General features: G+C 41.4%; 1 protein-coding gene across 1 annotated transcript; it reads right to left on the minus strand.

Moving 5' to 3' along the window:
* Positions 1-7,683: 7,683 nt before the first annotated feature.
* On the minus strand, positions 7,684-15,667 carry LOC119498828 (histamine H3 receptor-like). Its single transcript, XM_037787897.1, has 3 exons — positions 15,508-15,667; positions 14,591-14,757; positions 7,684-9,808 (listed from the first exon to the last, which is right to left on the minus strand). Exons 1-3 carry the CDS (start codon positions 15,659-15,661, stop codon positions 9,056-9,058), a joined length of 1,074 nt encoding a protein of 357 aa, XP_037643825.1. The 5' UTR covers positions 15,662-15,667; the 3' UTR covers positions 7,684-9,055.
* Between the last annotated feature and the right edge of the window lie 4,712 nt (positions 15,668-20,379).

The following is a 20,379-nucleotide window of genomic DNA, read 5'->3' on the forward strand; positions in this document are numbered from 1 at the left end:
TGGCTTCGTTGTCCTTTCATTATCTATCTAAAACACTTAATGTGAACACAATTAACCCTTCAGACAAGACCTATGACAGCGTAAACGCCATCATCATCATCATCAAAAGCTTACACATGCTCTTTTTCATTGTATCAAATTGCATCCTATTTTTCCTCGCTCCCTCGTGGCTCTTGCTAACAAACATCTGAGCATCTTAAGGGAGGTCTGCGTTATTAATGACTCCATTACCCATCACCCTGTGCGGTCCCATTCCACACACCCTTGCGCTAGGTCTATTTAGGGAGCCTCCAGCACTCCGGGAGACCGAGGAAAAGATTCTTCTGCCTTTGCCGGATGGGACGAAACCCATGGAACAACATCTGTCTGTCCCGGCAAAATGATTCATCAACGGTGACACGCGAGCGGCATAACATTTGTTGAAGCTTTCAGTTTTGTTTTGAAAAGGCTCAGCGCTGCAGCTCATTGTAACTGGGTTACACTGTGAGTAACAAATGGCTGTGAGCTCATGCTTCATTTTAAATACACACACATGCATTTCATTATATACTATATATATAAAATACTCCATATATTGTGTGCATATTCAAACAAATACTAATAGAAGCACAATAATATTCCTATATGTACTGTTTTGATCTATTATGTGCAGAGCACATATAAAAACATATAAATCTGACCCGTCTGGATGTTAATATTAAAGATAATTTGTCACAGAAAATGATCACATACAGTGTTTTATATATGCAATATTCTTATTCCAAGCATAACATCAAATGTGCATGTTGTCTGTCATCTGTTAGCTTTTTATTACATTACTGTAATGAGGATCATATGAGGAATGGACAGAGCCTCTTACGTTGACAGACTTCCACAACCCCTCGTCCAAAGCCGAGATGGTACGGCCCAACATTAACTGTCACACTGAATGCAAGCTGGGCATCCATTAAACAACTTTGCTAGCGTCTCCCCGTGCCAGGCACTTTTAATAAGCTTCAAGGGCATTTGAACGGGTCCAGAACTTTGCTTTGCCAGAGATGGACTGGCCCACATCATCCATTACATTAAATTGGGTGGCGGCCTCCAGCTCATATTTATGATTTAATTAAATTCACTTGTGAGGCGTATCAGAACCACTGCGGCCTCCCTTTTAACGCCAGCCTAAGCAGCAAAACACACACACGCAGCTACACACATGAGTGCATACACAAGCGATGTGTTTCTGACACTCGCCCAAGTGTGAGACTTTGTGGGCGCTTTGGCAGGGGCGTTCTCAGGGGTTCATTTAAAGCAATATAATTACACAGCCCCCAAGTATTCTTCCATCAGAAAGCAGCAGAATGGATGGCTTGTTCAGAGATAACTTAGCCATGGCTGATCCTCTGCGGTGTCGTCGCCTGAACATAACCTCAAATGCAAGTGGCACTCAATGCTGCTAAGAGCCTGGCCCGTCCTCGGTGAAGCTGGGCAGTCTGGGCCAGATGTTTGGGAGTAGCTGAAATGCCATTGTTCTCGTCCAGGATGTGTGTGTGAAATGGCATTTTGGATTTTTTTTCATTTGACAGCCTAATACCCATAGTCCCCTAGAGGGAAAGTGGCAGCCTGTGTTAAGACTTTATTAAAGAATTATGAGATCCTACTGAACCTGTGCAGTGCTGTATGTTGCTATCCACGAGGCTGAAAATGTGCCACTTTATGAACAACCTCCACAAATGTAGGCATGCATTCAGTGTTTGTCCCCTGTGTTCCAGTGTCCTTGCTATCACTCTTCTTTGGTGCAAAATTTAGTTTGGTGAAAACTCCACATTGTTAGGCTGCGCATTCCTCCCGCTGAAGGAGACCTCAGAGACCTCTTATGGCATTCAATATGTGCGCCCAAGCGTGAGATCCAGATCCATTTGGCCGGGAGATCCGCTGGGAGTGTCTGGGGTAACCCAATCTCTCACACCGGCACTCCACATCCAGAGAGCCATCTTTTCACTTCAGGACTGTGTCAGCAAAATGGACGCCCCAACCTCAGTATGTAGCCCTGCCACAGTGTTTATGGATCAAGCACAAGGGCCTTTGCTATTGTCTTTTGTTTATATCTTGCAGAATTTTGTATACACGCTATTTCTGTGTCTTTAAAGAGGACCTGTTATGCATTTGTGCTTTGTCTCTTTCCTTTAGTGTCTTATATAGTTTTTTGTGCATGTAAAAGGTCTGCAAAGTTACGAAGCCCAAAGTCCACACCAAAGGGAGTTATTTTCTTAACTGCCTGAAACGCCTTGCTTGAAGTCCCGCCTTTTCTTCCGTAACATGGTGACGTCACCAAGTAACACATTTGCATAATACCTGCCTAACGGCTAATTTAGCACACCCTCAAACAAACCCTTACTAAAAAGAAGTTTATTGAAGTGTGCTATTAGTATACTTCTTTTAAACTTAAAATAAGAGAGTATACTTTCAGTTTACTTTTGATGTACTTATCAGAGATATACTTAACAAAAGTATACATAAGTATACTTGGCTCATACTGCCAAGTATACCGAAAAGTCTAAGTATACTTGGCTCATACTGACAAGTATACTGAAAAGTCTAAGCATACTTGGCGTATACTTAAAAGTATACCGAAAAGTCTAAGTATACTCGGCTTATAAGCCTACTTGTACTTAATCTTTTCATTGAGATATACTTAAGAAAACAATAATTAAATATTCTTGCCTTATAGGCCTACAGAAAGGTAGACTTGACTTGTAGTTGTGCTTACTTTTTGATAGAGTAGCCTATTAAAGTGTGCGAAGTTAGTTAGAGCGAGTCCGAAGAGTTTGGTTTGGTTGACCAATCACAATAGAGTGGCAGCAGGAGGTCAAACAGAGTGTTTCAGACAGAGGGTGAAAAGAGGTGCTGCAGCACAGCCGGTATTAGTAAAATAAAGCGTTTTTTGAACATTAAAGCAAGTAAACACATTCTAGTAGAAATGTAAAATACAAGTATCCACCTGAAAATAAACATAATAGGTCTTCTTTAAAATGTAGTTTTTTTTGTAGTAATATGAATAACAGTAAAAAAAAATTAAATAAAAAAAAAAAGGTCTTGAAAGCTATATCTCAAATAGTCCTCCTCAGAGTAAAGTTACTTTACAGATTTTTCTTCTGCTAATGTATGGATGGCACAGACAGTTCTCAGGTAATAATTATAAAAACCGCCCGGAGCTGTGGAATATCACCTTCAGATGATATCCACCTTCATCCTACACTTCAAGCTACAAAACTAGAAAATGTAGATAAATATATTTAAAAATAAAACATTTATTCCGAGTTGAGGGGAGATGCATCTTTCATCCCCTCCATACATTTTCTAAACCACTTATCCTGTTCAGGGTCACTCACGGGGGACTTAAGCCTATACCCCAGCAGCCCACATTGTGGGGCAAGAAGTCGGGTTACAACCCCGGACGAGTCGCCAGTCTATCACCGAGCTGACACACGTATAGACAAACAAACACATTCACACTCCTCTGTAGCCCCTCATAATGATCCCCCTTGTCTCCTGAACTGGGAGAGCTGAAGGTGAGTACCCCCCTCCAGTCATCTCCCTCTGCCTCACCAAGACAAACACTTGAAATAGACAAGGCACTTTTTTGTATGTGTGTGTGAGTGTGTGGATGGGCCGGGGGAGGATTTTCAAAAATTTATTAAACACCAAGCAATAAAATATAGACCAGGTGGGGTCAAATTCGCTGCAACTCTCGAGGCTCCGCAGCCGATGTGGCCGGTGTGATGATATGAGGACAAGGGAAGAGTCTAACAAGAGGAGAGAAAAGGGAAAGAAAGTATCAATAATGCAGCGTACACCATATACAGCTGACAGGAAAAATGGAAAACACACTGCCTGAGAGAGAGAGAGGAGGGCACACCGAACTCTGGGCAGAGTCGCTCGTATCTACGTGGCAGAACATGAATTCATTGGTCGCATGATTTCAGTTCGTTGTGGCTGCTGAAACCCGTTCAAGTGTGAGTGACCACATATGCAGAAAAGCTGACGTTTTTTTTCCACAATTTAGTGCTTTCAGTGTCTTAGGAAATCTCTGTATATGTACATATTAACGCTGATGTGAAGTAGTCTTTCTGCCACGTTTTTACTTAATGAACACGTGGCAGATAAACACAGGTATGTGGTGAAGGATGCCAAAGTAGAAAACAAAATTGTCTTTGATTTTTTAATGTTTATTCTATGTATTTCTGGTGTATCTGGGATGTCAGTTAAACACATACTGTCACATTTATTATCCTCTTATTGGTGATGAACTAAAAAATGCTCCATAATGGAGCCCCTCGGGAGAACAAGAGCCTCATTCTCCCAGTCTCCCCCGCTCCCTCTCGTCTCTTCCTCTTCTCCTTTTTCTTAATTTCTTAAATTCCTTCCTCTTTTTTTTTAAGTTAATTCTTCTCCTGTCTTCCTCATCCTTCACCACCATCCTCTCTCACCCATGTCAATCCTCTTCGCTCTCGCTCTTCTTCCACCCCTCCTCCTCCTCCCCCCTTTGCATCTCTTGTATTGTAAACAGCTCACAAAAGCATGACAAGGTCTCTGCTCATGTTCCCCCTGCCTCCCTCTCTGTTCTCCCAGCTATTTGTTATTGTCTCCCCGCTATCGTGTGTGTTTGTCTCTATCACGCGTTCTTTATTCTGTTTTTCCTCTGCGTCAGAAAAAGCAAAAGTTAATTAAATATGGAACGAGATGGAGCAGCATCTCTTTAAACCATCATGTCATTAAAATGGCATCCCTGGGAGATCAGCTTAAAAGGAGTCGGAGAACAATGTCTTCTCCGTCAGATATTTATGGGCCTGGTTATGTAAACATGCTCCCTTTATTCTCTATGTATATTTCATGTAATTATCACTTTTTGTAGCGCTTCCCCCGTGAGATTCTTAGAGGCAAGAAGTTACTAGGGGAATGTCATTAGAAGAGACTATTGTTACAGCGCTGCTGTGATACTGCACAGGGAAAAAGGCTACAACCCAGTCCTGGTGAAACCTTTTATCTATATTTGACTTCATCATATAAAAATCATCAACGTCTTGTTACAGTGCATCTGCAGACTAAAAATTCAAGGCCCATTCTCTGTCCGTCGTTCTTAAAAACACACTGGCTGAAGCATTCGGCTTCCTCCTTCCATGCTTGCATCTGATTTAGACGCCAGCAAATTCACAGATGATTTACAGGTTTGCAAAAACCTTGATGCCTCTTCCTCAGCCCGCCCATGTGTCCATCTGTTAGACAAGCTGAAGATCTGGAGTGAACTGGATTCCTTCAGCAGCAGAGGCCAGTGACGGGTGCTTGAAGGCTTGGGTGCCAGCTGACGGAAGCCGCTAATTAAGAGGGCTGAGGAGCCGGTGGGGTGCCTTATGAAACAGGGGCACCTGGGTTTCACAAGAGGGGGCCGGGTATCCATCACAACTCATCTGTGTTGCACTGGGAAAGGCTGTTGTCCGCTACGCCACGTAGCTCTACTTTCACTTGAGCATGATGTCAAATACGGCTCGCACAAAAGCCTTCCTCCCGCCCCCGTGCCCTCTCTCGGCTTGTTTGCCATCACAGAGGGAGATGTTATTGCATGGCATGATGAAATTGTATATGTCAAGGTGCATTTCATTCACCGCAGATGCACCTAAATGTAGATGCAGAAAGGAACAGCTGTGTGTGGACACAGTCAAATGCACATGTAAAAAAAAAATGTGATCACACATCTGGACTCCCACATGCATAACTTAATGTCCCTCTCCTTTCTATTGTTCGCTGAGTCTTCTTTGCTGTAGGGTCAAAATGTCTCCAAGTAATCTAACTAGCTCTGGCTTAAGGGACAATATTAGGTCTGCCATGAGTTCTATCATTACTGTTTTACCCACCACAGGCGGATACGGCTCTCGACCAGCACTGAACCTGCCATATTGCTATCCAACCTGACCCCACAGATGCAGTAAACCTAAGTGAACCATGGTTTCGAAAGTCGACAGCAATAACCACTGCAGAATTGCTTTTAATCAACGTCTGAAATGAGGGTGACTTGAAGCGTCGCCCCATGCTGATTAAATGTAATTGTTTAATTGCCAAGTGCTGGGAACCCATCCTAAGAGGATTCCAATGGAATTATTTAATCTCTAGTCAGGAAGTACACTGCAGGAAAAAGCAGAGGGGAAAAACGGAGGAACGGAAAAGGCAAAAAAATGCAGCAGAAATAGTCTGTTTTTCTTTTGGAGTGTGTCCCTCATGAAATATTAAACTGCGGTTTACATTTAGCGAGCTGAGAAAGTGAACAGCCTACGCGGGGGGAAGATGTACACTAAGTGATGCTACAACTTCAAAAGAGGTCACAGTTTTGACCTGTATCTGCAGACTAAAGTGGTTTGGTCTCGTCTGCCGCTTCGCTTTTATATTCCAGCTTAACTTTTGAGATACCAGTGTAGCATATCGGTCATCGCCTTGTTGTAAAGATGTGAAAATGTCTCGTGTTGTTTTTCCACATTACAGTTGCTTCATTCCACATCTGTCACCTTTTATTGTCTAGTGTGTAAACCAGAGGTGTTTTCCAGCTTGAAAACAAGAGAATTCAGCATTAAGTCATCCCAACAAAGTGCTAAAGTGGAAGCTCTAAGAGTTTAACTATTCAGAGACTCTCACGGGGAAGTTATATAGGCGCTCTCCCCCCTCTGATCACTGACTGAGGTTCTGCTAATGGGACTCTATAAACTTAAGGGGCACAGGTGCGCTCCATTTGGGGTCACAGCTTTTTAGATGCATTGCTTGGGGTCACAGACATCCAAACCCCCCATAAACACAACCACATATACACACTGAATAGGATGAACACACACACCTCTGCGTGTGCACATAATTAAAATCTCTCATCTGTATTTTTATAGTGCTTCCCCTCCTAGACCAATTTAAGTTGGCATGATCCCCGACACAGCCTCAGTCAGTAGCCACATCGGTTTGGCACACATGCCATGACATTTCAATCTATCAACGAAATCAATAGCAGTAGTCCTGCTAATATAACTGCACACAGTGCAGGCGTTCCTCACAGTGATGCGGCTCTCGCTGTCGCATTTAGATACACAGGGAGTAAACCCAACGCTCGCCATTCTGCTGATAAATGCACTTCTGTCGTCCCGAGGGAAATGTGCTTGCATCCCTCTGGTCAGAAGTGTGCTGCATGTCCCCCCACCGCGCCACAGGAGGAGAGGGAGTGAGGCGGGTAGGGGGGAGCAGAGGCCTGTTCCCTGCAGCTGTGCCCTTATTCCCAGCACCTGACCAGGGGCCCAGATGTGCACACGGGCAACAGCAACAATTTGAGCAATGTAAGTCCCCTGTGGGACCCAGGCACCTGCAAATGTAACCCCACTATCTAACATGATGGCGTAATTACAGGTCTAATAAGTGTACATCTGGAAAGAACTTGTTTAATCTATCAAATCAAACCGACCTAGACTGGGGGAACAATACAAAAAAATTGTATTGCACTCTCAGCATTTCATCTGCACATCAAACAAAAGCCACTCGGCTCTTGGCACTGACCCAATTAGCCATCAGGTAGACAGCAAACTACATTTACAATGCATCACAGAGCTTCGTTCATTTATTTTACATTGTGCATAACGACCCTCAGACAGGAAAGGAGATGTGTTTATTTGTGAAAACCCTAAATTTAATTAACTTAAAATAAGCACCAAAAAATGTACTTTGTACTATAAACGTTCTTCTGAGCCAAGAGGACAACATTTAGGCCACTACGAATAAAACTTAATATTTAAGTTACACAAATAGTTACCTAAAATATATAGCATAACAGCACTATATAAGACATTTGCTAAAGCATAGGACATATTGTGACCATTCAAGTTGCGATTACGAGTGACACTATGTGACAGTGACTCACTGTAAAGAAATGCAAAGAGAGCAGTGTGCAATTTTATAGACCGATGATTATTAGTTTACATTCCTCTATTACAATTTCAATCAGTCAGGCTTCTGGTGCAAAAGTATAGCACATATTTAACTGACACTTCCAATACAAACAATAAAGTAAAACAGTTAATGGAAACCGTGGCCAATCTCAAAGATTGACTTCTCTCTATTATGAATTGTGCTCAAGCACTTAACAGACTGGAAGCTGTAAAGGTTAATGGTGACATCTAGTGGCACATAAGTAAACATGCATCTGCTGATCACAGTAAAATGGTATTTTGGCATTGTTTGTAAACAGATTCTGTCTCTAACATAAAGCCAAATACTTTCAGTAAAAGTAATACAATAAATAAAACTGAATTTGTACTTTTTGTTGGTGTTGCTTTTCTATAGTCCAGCATGTATATTCTTTTTTACATGGGGTGATGAATGTGCAGACAATGTGTGGAGAAATGTAATCCGTTACCAATCTATTGTATAAGAATGTGCCACAAAAATAGAGAAAATACAATTTTAGCAGAACACATTTCATTGCACATACATTTATACTTAATGGCACTTTTTGTTTCATCACTGTGCTTCTGTAATATTAACATCAGTAAACAGCAGAGGGTGATAGTGATCTGTTGTACTTCAGCTGAAGGAAGGATGTCACAGTGAGGGCAACTCTTATCTTTTTATGAACATAAATCGTCAGTATAATTATACAGTATATAAATTCAATATAGAAGCTGCATAACATAAATAACTAGACAACATAATTGATGAATTGCCTGTATGGCTAGACAAATAAAAAACCTAGACATGTTCTTATAGTATGTAAAAAACTCTACTATAGTTATCATCACGCTTTTGTCGGTATATTCAGATTTGTTTGACAGGAGAATTTTTAATACATACTTTAGTTGTGAACACAGTGAACTGTAAATTACATCATACTGTACATCCAAACACTGAAAACCACAATCGTATACTATTAGTTATGGTCTGTGTGACAAACAGCTTCATCTGCTGAAACTGTGTAATTTATGGGTTATATTTTGAATGTTTCCATCCATAGTTTTGGCACATTGTTCGCCCCCATCCTACCATGGGTATGCGCTTGTCACTGGCCAGGACGGAGGACAGATGATGGGGGAGTCGTGTGCCGCCGTGGGCAGAGAATCTTGCTAAAGGCCCTGCGGAAGCTACTGTGGCAGAGCGGGTACAGGAATGGGTTAATAGCAGAGTTGAGCCACAGGAGCCAGAAGGTGACCTCGTACCAGTGATGCTGGATGCACCGCCCTCTGCAGGCGGCACGGATGATCATCAGTAGGGTGTACGGTGCCCAGCAGATGGCAAACACACACACTATGATGGCCAGGGACTTAGCAATTTTCTTATCCCTGGACAGACGGCTAGGCTGGGCAGCCCTGCTGGTTGTGGGATCTAGTGTACCCAAACTGGGAGAGGAGGTCTGGGAGTGGATGGAGCCTCTTACAGCCAGTTTGGTCCCTAACCCACAGTTGTGGGACAGGGGGATGCCTTTCCCCTGGGCAGAGGCGGGTTCGCTCAGCTGAAGGTGGAGCTGCGCCTCCCTGCTGTGGAGCCTCCTCCTGCGTATGCTGAGGTAAATGCTGAGGTTGAAGAAAGCCACAGAGATGAAAGGAGAGAAGAACTCCAGCATGGAGGCACTCAGCAGGAAGTACCAAGAGTAATAGAACTCCGCGAAGCACTCATCCTTCGGCACGCTGCTTCTGCCCACCACCAGCTCCCAGAATATGATAGCAGGGCCATACAGGACAAAGGCTAGCACCCAGACGGCAACCATCTTGGTTATGGCCTGATGAGTCATGCCCTGCCTGGCACGGTAACTTACCTGCAGTAAACATAAGCAGAAATCACAAAAATATACTGTGTGACGCAGCCACTATTGTAGAAATAGTGCAATTTAACAATTTATTCTCCTAAAGTACACTGTCTTTTCAGCCATAAAAATGGCAGGCAATGTTCATTTAATGGAAGTGATGGAAGAGGTATTTCAATTTAGAAGAGCAATAACACAGTGTAACATTAGTGCATTGCAAATAAACATCCAGCAAAATGTTACTTAAATATTTTAAGTGTATTTAAAGTGTTAAAAGCAAAAATATCGTGTATGCAGAAAGGCTCCTGTTAGTGTTATGATTTGTTCTAAACTTGGATTGTCATTAGTGATGATGCATTAATGTGTAAGCAGCATTTTAATGTTGCAGCTGGTCGGGATGGAGCTAAATCTATGTATTTTACATATTATGTAGTATCATCATTTACGAGCTGATCACATGTATTGCATGAAAAATATTTATCTGTACACTAACTAGTAGAGGTGGGACCAAGTCATTGTTTTACAAGTCACAAGTAAGTCTCTCATGTCGTTGCATTCAAGTCGCAAGTCAAGACTGACAAGTCTCACGTCAAGTCTGAAGTCAAGACTGACAAGTCCCACATCAAGTCTGAAGTCAAAATTGACAAGTCCTAAGTCAAGTCCCATGTCCATAGTGACAAGTCCCAAGTCAAGACAGGCGAGTCCCAAGTCAAGTCCCAAGTCAAGATTGACTAGTCCCAAGTCAAGTCCCATGTCAAGTCCCAAGTCAAGATTGACAACTTTCAAGTCAAGTCCCAAGACAAGACTGACAAGTCCCAATTCTAATCCCAAATCAAGACCGGCAAGTCCAAAGTCAAGTCCCAAGTCAAGTCCTAAGTCAAGACCGGCAAGTCCAAAGTCAAGTCCCAAGTCAAGTCCTAAGTCAAGACCGGCAAGTCCAAAGTGAAGTCCCAAGTCAAGACAAGCAAGTGTTACGAGCCAAGCCCTGTCTTTTTAAGGTGTGGCCTTGTGGGTAACCTGGGTGTGACGTAGTCGAGCGGAGGTGCTGGTCTAGTGGCAGACAGAGACGAGAAAGGTAGTGTACGTTAGTTAACCGCAGCCACAGTGAAGGATACAAGTCAGTACCGTTGCAGTGTTATGGAGAGGAGGTGCATTTATGTATTAACGTTTTTTACGTTATGTTCGCTTTTCCGAATAAAAGTGCCGGTCGTCACAGCAGAATTGACTCGACAAGTCCGTTACCAACTACGAGCCAGGCCAGACTAGAGTTAGTTAGCCAAGTCCAGGAAAACTCCCAACTACGGTTCGGAGCTGGAAAAGTAAAACAAGTCACAAGTCAAGTCCTAAGTCAAGTTCCAAGTCAAGTCCCAAGTCCTAAACAATGAGTTTCGAGTCCTAAACAAATCACAAAGCGCTCTTCACCAAATGCAATGCCATTAATGTCTCCGTTTATAATTTTTGACCTGCCTGTTTTGCAGACTGCAGTTTGTTTTTTTTGACTACCGCATTTTTTTGTACGCGAACAAAATTATCTTTCTCTTTTTTTCCACCTGCCACTCACTGTTGTTAGTTCTTCTTGGTTTTCACCCGCAACTTGATTGGATGCTGTCAGATTTGTTCAAACAGAGGATCTGGGGAATTTGTCATGTCTCGTCCTGCTCCTTTGGTTATGTGTTTTATTTTAGACAATATTCAGTTATCATTTCCTGTTTTATTTTGTGTTACTTATCTCTCCTCTTGTTTCAGATACTTCACTTCCTGCCCTTGTGTGCTTCCCGCCTGTGTGATTACCTCCCCCGGCCCTATTGGTTTCATCTGCTCCCAATCACCCTCACCTCCCCTGTGAATTTAGTCTGTGTTTCTCTGTCTCTGTGCCAGTTCGTCTTTGTCCCCCGAGTCAAGCATTCCAGCAATTTCCAAGTGTTAGTGTTCTTGGCTTTTTCTGATCCCAGCCTGTTTTCGGGGCTACGTTTTTGCCTTATCCTTGTCGGCTCTGGTTGCCTTTATCTGACTGCTCACCTGTGTACCGAACCTGATTTTGGCAAGTAAAGGCTGTTTAATTGCACCTACCCTGCTCTGAGTTGTTCTTTTGAGTCCTATTATTTCTCTGTGGATCTGCCACTTGTAACAGAATTAAGTGACGAATTGCTGGGAATGAAAACTGTTAATGTGAGATGATTCAGGAAATGAAGGGAAATTAGTTGATTCGTGCAAACAAATTTTTAAATAACATATATATTTATAACATAACATCAGGAATAACACTTTTTCATCTTTGGGCTTGGGGGAAGGTATCAAGTATTCAAGTCACAAATGCTCATGTCCAAGTGAAGTCACAAGTCCAAGGTGTTAAAGCCCAAGTTGAGTTGCAGTTTTCTTTTTAAATTATTTTATTTTGTCGAGTGTATAGTCATCAAATTTGTAACTCAAGTCCACACCTCTGGTAACTAGTGATGTAACTATAGCTGTCAAATGGAGTAAGTGGAGTAAAGACGAGAGACTTTGGCCAATTATGGTTCATTTCAGAGAGGGAGAGTTGCAGCTGCATATCACTTGCAAACTCCAGTCAAACTAGGCAGCGGAAAGTTTGCTTTGGCTGGTGGGCGGTGCTTGGTATTTCCTCAACTGCTCTCAACATGGCTGCTGGGTCACAAACTTTCTAATTTTACAGCTAAACAGTACACTACAAGATGTTTCTGAAAACATTTAAAGTAACAGAATATTGATTCATATTTGATCAGCGCTGCATTGTTTGATCGGATTTCGCGAGTGATTGACAGCTGCTCAGAGACGGCAGGCTCCAGCTCGACTCTGATTGGTTGTTTGGTCCGGTCTGAGAAATCTTGCAGATGCCAGTAGGAGCACCGGAGGACACCGGAGGACACCGGAGGACACCGGAGGACACCGGAGGACACCGAAGGACACAGAGGCACATGATTTTTTTTTTTTAGATTACCTGTCTCCTACACTACTGTCAGGATATAGTGACTGTTTTATAAAAATAACTTTTTTAATCATATTTGCTCCAATTCTCTCCACTGCAGTTTAAAGTATTTGGATAAATGTATTAAAATACAACACTGATCTCCTTGTACTAATCCCAGCACAATGAATATGGAGGTCATCCGTCAACCAGAAGCCAATACCATAGTTAAACGACCATGCCCTGTGAAACGGTGAAACTCTTAAAAACTGTGAATTATATGCAGCTTTCGACAGATATGTAATTATATGTTTGATGTTTAGTGAACAAGCAGAACATGCAAACTTTCCAGTATCATGCACTGCAGAAAAGTGTGTGAATGAGTGCTAAGTCAATGAAGCACCTCTCATGACCACTTGTCTCAATTAGTGTCACATCCTATGTCCCTGTCCACATTCTTGTTCAGCGGGCAGCGTACTCTACACCCTCTCCAGCTGCTCTGAATATATGTCCCTGTTCTGAATGACAAACTGCAGTTCTTCTTCAAAGAAGATGGAAAATGATTCCACTTATGTTTGTATAAATTAATTGGTATACAGTAATTCAGTGATTCTTGCCCCGGCTTCATGTGGTGATGTTGCACTCAACCGAGAAGAATCAGCTCATAAATCCAATCTGAAATTTTCTTTTAAATTGTTAGATTACTCCTGAGAGTTTCTAGGGATTCACCTTAGCTCACCCTTACAATCATAAGTAACACATATGTCCTAATACTGTGCAGTTAGCATTTCGTTAATGTGCTGACATTTCATCTAACTGCCAACTGTATGCATCTAATCTGACTCCATCTTTCAAAAGACAAACTTTGTCCTGTGGCTGTCGACGAGCCTTTGTCTTTCAGCGTTCAGAGAGAAATGCTTTTAGGAAAATGCTGCTTGGCAGCCGGTGTCCTGTTTCTGCTGTGATTGATCTCTCCAGGTTGGAAGGACCGTGGCACGGAGGAGGATCTCTATGATCAAAGCTAGCTAATTAAAGAAGAGGCTCTCTCTCTCTCTGGTGTTATTTGAATTCATTGCTCTGATGTTAAGTGTTTGCTTGTGAAAGGAGACAGAACACTCTCTTTGTCTACGATGCCAAGCCTCGTCCCACCTTTGAGTTAACACACACACGTGTATAGGATACAGTCTGTCGGCTAATGCACAGACAAGCCCCCAACGAGAGGTTCAATGGGCCTAAGAGCTGCAGAGGTTTGGAAGTGTATGCTAACTAGATCGGTGCCAATACGAGGCAGAAAATTGATATTGTATAATTGCATTTCTGAAAAATAAAGCAGTGGAACATAGTTGCCTGGATGTATATTAAATGATTTGAATCTGCTGAAGCGGAAATTAAAAGTTTAATCATCAAACGTTAGACTATTGACATCTTGCGTATTTTCCAAAGCCCAGTCTGTCCCAAAGTCGAAATGTGACTTCTTCTTTTTTTTATCTCCGTCATGGGGAAGGGCTATAATTAGGGGTGGCACTGGGCCTGAATGGGTCAGGAATGATTAACCTCTGCAGATGGGCACATTTGGGAGAATGAGGTGGCACTGGCCCTACCAATAACCTGGGAGACTCACCCGTCAGAAATTAACCCACAGATCACCGAAAATACTTCTTTTTAGGGAAAAAATAAGTATTTTCTGTTTGAGTGGAAAGTGAGAGGAAAGTGAGAGGAGAATTAACTCCAAACATACTGTGGTTTACATTCATTTGACCACATTTTATCTTATTTTACACATATGGCAGGCTAGTGTGCTATGAGTCACACCATTAAATGCACATTGATGGTGCTGCTGTGTGCATTTACAGATGTGATGTTCCACTCACTGCTCTGGTGACTGACAGGAAGCGGTCGTAGCTGATGAGGACGATATTGAAGACGGACGCAGAACACAGCAGGTAGTCCATGACCAGCCACAGCTTGCACACTCCTCGGCCCAGAGTCCACCTGCCTGTGAGTATGTAAGGCATGTAGACTGGGATGCAGAACGCCCCTACAGAAACAGTTATTGGAAAGGAATCAGAAACCATACACAGTACATTTTTTCAGTAATAAGGGGGGGAGTAAAAGTAAAGTGTTACCATAACATCTGTTTACTTAACTTTAAAGGAAGGAAGGTGACAAAATGATGGGTGCATGTGAAAGAGCAGATCACAGAAAGCTTAGGTGTGCACAAAAATTGAGCAATATTGCCAAATAAAGAAAGTATCTGAATATATATATTGTTGGTCCCATCAATTGAACTAATTTGCAATAGATGAATGTAGACCTCAACTTCTCTACTTAGTAGTACACATGTAGAGTAAAGGGAGATTGACAAGCACACACAGGAGCATCAGTTTCTAATGGTTTCAAAACTTCACCTGTCCTATATCAGCATGGATGCATATATCATAGCACATCATAGCATGGACCTATAGAAAATGACTATAATTTAGATTTAAATGATTTTTTGTTGTTTGTTTTGTTTTTTCTTCTTCCTGTTTGTTTGGGTTTTTTTTCTTTTCTTTTTCTGTAGCTACTTGCCAATTTTGTATTGATTAGTACATGGACATTTGTGATTATATTATTTTACTCTAATGGTAATCTATCAATTTGTAACCCCACCCTATATAATTATACTTAAATACCAATACAAGAATTTATCACAAAAAAAAGAAAATAACGTTTAGGACAGAAATACCACATGAAACTTTACTCTATATCCTGGTATTACATGGTCTATATAAAAAAAAAGACTTACCTACAAGAAAATCTGATATTGCCAAATTGAGGAAGTAGTAATTACATTGTCTTCTCAAACTCTTGTCCACTTTAAAGGCCCAAATGACCAGTGCGTTGCCCAAAACTATCACAATGACTAAAGTCACCATCATCCCCATCAAAACGACAAACATGGGTCCTGAAAACACGAAGCTGCTCTGGACTCTAGTTGATGTGTTGTCAGAATAGTAGCGACTCGAGATGGAATCATTTTGCTCCTCCGACATGATGGTCCTGATAAATGATGCTTAAATCCTCAATAGACCAACGCTGGAGATAATAAGCCAGCAACAGGTGCCAAGCGAATGGACACTGCACCCAACACCCCCATATAAGCTCTCAATGCTTCTTCGCTTCCCTGTTGAAACTGAGCAGCACAGTGTCCAAGAAAATCCACGAGAGAGCGCACGACGTCCTTCACAAAGCGCAGCCTGGACACTGGATGAATTACGCATGAAATAAAACCAGAAAGAAAAGCCCTGCTTTTTGTAACGAGATTACTTCTCCAATGCAAAGAATACACTGTGAACAATTGCTGTTAATTTACAGTAGGATTTCAACAGTATTAACCTGTTATTGCTAAAAAAAAACATCACTTTACTGCTGATCAACTGTGTAAAGTATCATCAGTAACAGTTTCATGCAGTATTTTTTTTTAATTCTGGGACCTGATCTGCACATGTGAGGCTTGTACATTGCACATGACTGGAAAATTAGTGCATTAGCTCTGTTCTTCACTCACATGTTGTTCTGGTTTGCATTCTGTGCTTGTAGCCAGATATAGACAGACATTTTTGGAAAAAGTGTCAACAAGTCTATTATAGCCTTTTTCCTAACAAAGTGCCTTTAATTGTATTTGGTGTGACTATTCCTATGTCTGTAACCTGCTAAGTCTATTCATCTAGGAAAAAAATAATGTTTATTAAAATGTATGTAAAAAATACAACCTAAATAGTGCATTAAAACAAATCAGTAAGATAATGTAAAAGAAAGGTGGAAAACAGCTATTTAATGTATCTTTAAACAGTAAATTAACTGTAAAATGCTGTGAAATTAATAAAAAAATAACCAGTTCAAACTGTATTTTTCATTAACAGTACAAAGCTGTAGATTTCAGCGGCAGTATAATAATGTTAATTTTACAGTGACATAAAGGCAACTCTGCTGCCAGTTCTTTACTGTTATTTTACTGGGAAATTCTTAACAGCGTAGTGTTTTTTATCACACATTGTGTGTGATGGCAGATTTCAAAAGCCATTCCAACCACTGCAACAATCTGTATAGTCAAGCTTTACACATTAGAAACACCATAGAAAAGGTTGGTTCTCTAATGAAAAAAAGAGTGAGTTGCCATATCCAAGAAATTGTGTGACATTATTCCAGCAGCAAGAGTTTTTAGAAGCTGTTTAAATTGTATGAACTGAGATTGGCACTTTTTAAGTAATTTGGCTGATGTCAAAGAGTCAATTTCATTATTATTATTATTATTTTAGATTTCCATGCTGTGACTCAGCAGAGTAGGCTGATCAAAGTGTTTAATAGTCCCCATCTATTTTTTTCCCTGCTGAAATCCATTCATAGAAACCTGACATTTGATTCACAGCCTATTCATTTTGGTTGTTGCCTCAGATGAGCATGCTGTGGGTGTGCAGAGGATGTGATACAGATGTGGACGAGACATGGCACAATCAAGCTGTGATGGCCCTTACCTCATCCCACACTGTACAGGCTATTACGAGCATTACTTTCCGGCTATACACAAGCAATGAAACAAGAAATTGCTTTTTTTTCATCCAAATTCACATTTTAGACATTCGACAAAGATTTATGTATGGTTAGAGACATTTTTTCCTACAATGAATTTAATATATTCTGCTTTTTCCTCCTATCTTGCCACCAGCCAGTACCTTCAAACTGACTGACATGAAAAACGAGCCAGCAACAGCATGATAGACAAAACAGGAGCGAGTGGGAGGCACACATACTGGAGGTCTCTCATCAATACGCCTTGTGTGGGATTAACAGTTTTATCATTCACAAAAAAGTATTTAGCATTCTCGCCTATGGCACCTCCAGTATACTTCATTTGCCTGTTTAGATACCTGTGGGTGTATAACCTCACACAGTGGAGGAAGCTGTAGTTCTTATTTGCATTCGGATACAATCCTGTCAGTCCCCCAGCTGTGGTCCAAGAGAAATGAGAAACACTACAGAACAGTACAAGTGACTGAAGGAGCCACAGCTTGAATTACTGTTATTTTCCCACAAATGGAGCCACCACCATCTCTCAGCGTTATTCACATCACAGTCACAACACAGGGACCAGTGCAGGAAAAGGCTCAGTGTTAGTTCAGCTCCATTCAGACTCTTTGCCCGTGTTGTTCACAATAAGCTCAATTAAAGGGAAATCAGCTCTTTAGAAATTTGATCATAACTGCTTTAGCAGATTCTTTTAATTAGGGGACTGGCAATCTTCATTGTCAGTTTTGACAAAAGAGAAATGATTGAGTTCTTTATCATGTGAGAAATGTCTTATAATGATCAAATACAGGACTTTGTGTTTGGGATTCGCACCTTATGAGGAATACAGTTTTGTTTTAAAGGTGCTATATTTGGGAGTATTGATATCGCCTCTGCACAGCTCTCAACATGGCGACAGCTGAGCCGATGGCTTGTAGCTAACAGTGAAAACGAGACGGGTCTGATCACACTTGCGGAGGGGCGTTCCTGTTGACTGACAGGATTTGGATTAGATTGTGCGGTACAGGAACGCCCACTTTTTTTCTTCTCTACTTTCTCAACGCGCAGCTGGTTCTGACCGTTATTACCATATCAGCATACGTACTTCATCATAAAAAAGACACAAAAAATGGCAGCAGTAAACCAAGGTGAGCTTTATTCATATGTTATGACGGCCAATAGTTATCTTGTGTAGGCTATGTGAGGACATGTGGATGTTCATGGTGGCAGTTCTAGCACACATTTGGATATTGTGAATTTCTGTATAGCCTCCTCACCTTCGGCAAACAGGGCAGTACTACCCGAGATTTGTCTCCAGTATCCGAGGCAGCTCCTTCCTTTTAAAATTGTGCTATGTAGCTAAAAATAGAGAATTAAAATTTCGCTACCAGCATTATTACATTATTAGCATCAATAGATGTTGAATTGCTTGCTAGAAGCTAGCCTTGTTAAGATCGAATTGGTACAAATTACTTAATGTACCACTAAGCAATTAGTTAGCTTAGTTTGCTCCACTTGTTTCATCAAAGACACATGATGGTAAAATGATTTAATAATTTGCCAAAAAGTAAGTTAAATCATACTTAGAATCCACTGATTTTACTGATACGAACACGACAATAAAGTCACTCCGCAAAAACAAAAGGTCAGTAGCTTCCTGTTCTACATAAACCAATGATCTATGGGGGTGTTACTGTAAAGCTTTACAGGAACGACCCCCGCAGATACAATCAGACTCTACTGAAAACAACAGCAACCGTGCTGACATAGATAACAGTCCGGAGGGTGGGTGCTACTCTTCCTCGACGCAGCAGTCAGTCGGGACTGCATTATCAGCTGTAACATCCGTATGAGAGCAGTGCAGAACGGCGCCCGTGAGCTAGCCAATGGGGCAAGCTAACATGCACGAGCATGCACTAAAAACATGCGCGGTCGGCCCGGCGATGTCAACAAAGCACGGAGAAACTCAGATTATGAAAACACAGAGGGAGAGCGACTTCATTCTCTGCTCAGGTAGACATTACTCACCATGTCTTTACTTAGCAAATAGTTGTTTACTGCTATATTCATGCTCAGGATATTGAATAGAGCACCTTTAAATACTGTATATGAGCTTACTAGAGTTATATACAGTATGATTAACTGCTCACATTTAGAGGATGACTGACAAATAGTAAGTTTTCATATTTAAATTCAAACCCGGTTGAGCCGTAACTGCTCTTATCCACAATTTTTTCTCTTGAAGGCCAAACTGTACATTCACTATTCAGGTCATTTCTGGCTGCTACCTATAAAAAGGCTAGTGATAGTGAAATACCCATTACTGACAAATGTCAGTTATTCAAAAATGCAACAAAGGCAGAGAGACGTCATGGAAACTGGCACGGTGCCGTCATGGAAACTAATGCGGATAAAGATTTATACCAGTGCTGTACTATTACTGTGCTCCAGAGACAGTTTTCACAGAAAATGCTGTTTTCTTGTCTGCCATCATGAGGTGCAAATCACAGAAAAAACCTCCTCATAATAGTTTAAACCTTGCCATTAATATTGCTCTTGATTTTTATTTGCCTCTAATAGATTGGAAATATTTTTTTCCCAATAATAAATAATAAATGTCATAATATAAATTTCACACAGGTGTCTCAACCCAACATTAATATTAGATCATTACACCAAAGGTCATGCTTAAGGTGTTCTTGATACCACACTGAGCGGTACAGTGAAATATTGGGAGCTGTATCTACACAGCCCTAGGTGTATTCATTTTCATATAATTATGCTTTGCCTGTGTAAAATATGTTAAATTACCGCATGCATATTAAACAGAATGCAAGGAAAAGTGTGTCAGGGAAGCAATGAATTTGGCAGGTGCATTGTCGCTGGATTTGGAAATACAAGTGCGGCGACTCATCTGAAAATGGAGGGCACTCAGAAACAAAGCAGTGCCACAGAGGGTGCACAGAGGCTCTAGTGTTGCTGATTATACTGTGCCCTGCTGTGGCTCTCCATTACTCTAGTACTCAAGTGTTTGTGTTTGGATGCTGGGCTGGAGTACTGATGCTATCATACTGTAACAGTGTGCCGATCCACAATAATCACAGCTTAAATT

Source organism: Sebastes umbrosus, chromosome 12 (assembly GCF_015220745.1).
Source record: "Sebastes umbrosus isolate fSebUmb1 chromosome 12, fSebUmb1.pri, whole genome shotgun sequence".
Taxonomy (NCBI): domain Eukaryota; kingdom Metazoa; phylum Chordata; class Actinopteri; order Perciformes; family Sebastidae; genus Sebastes; species Sebastes umbrosus.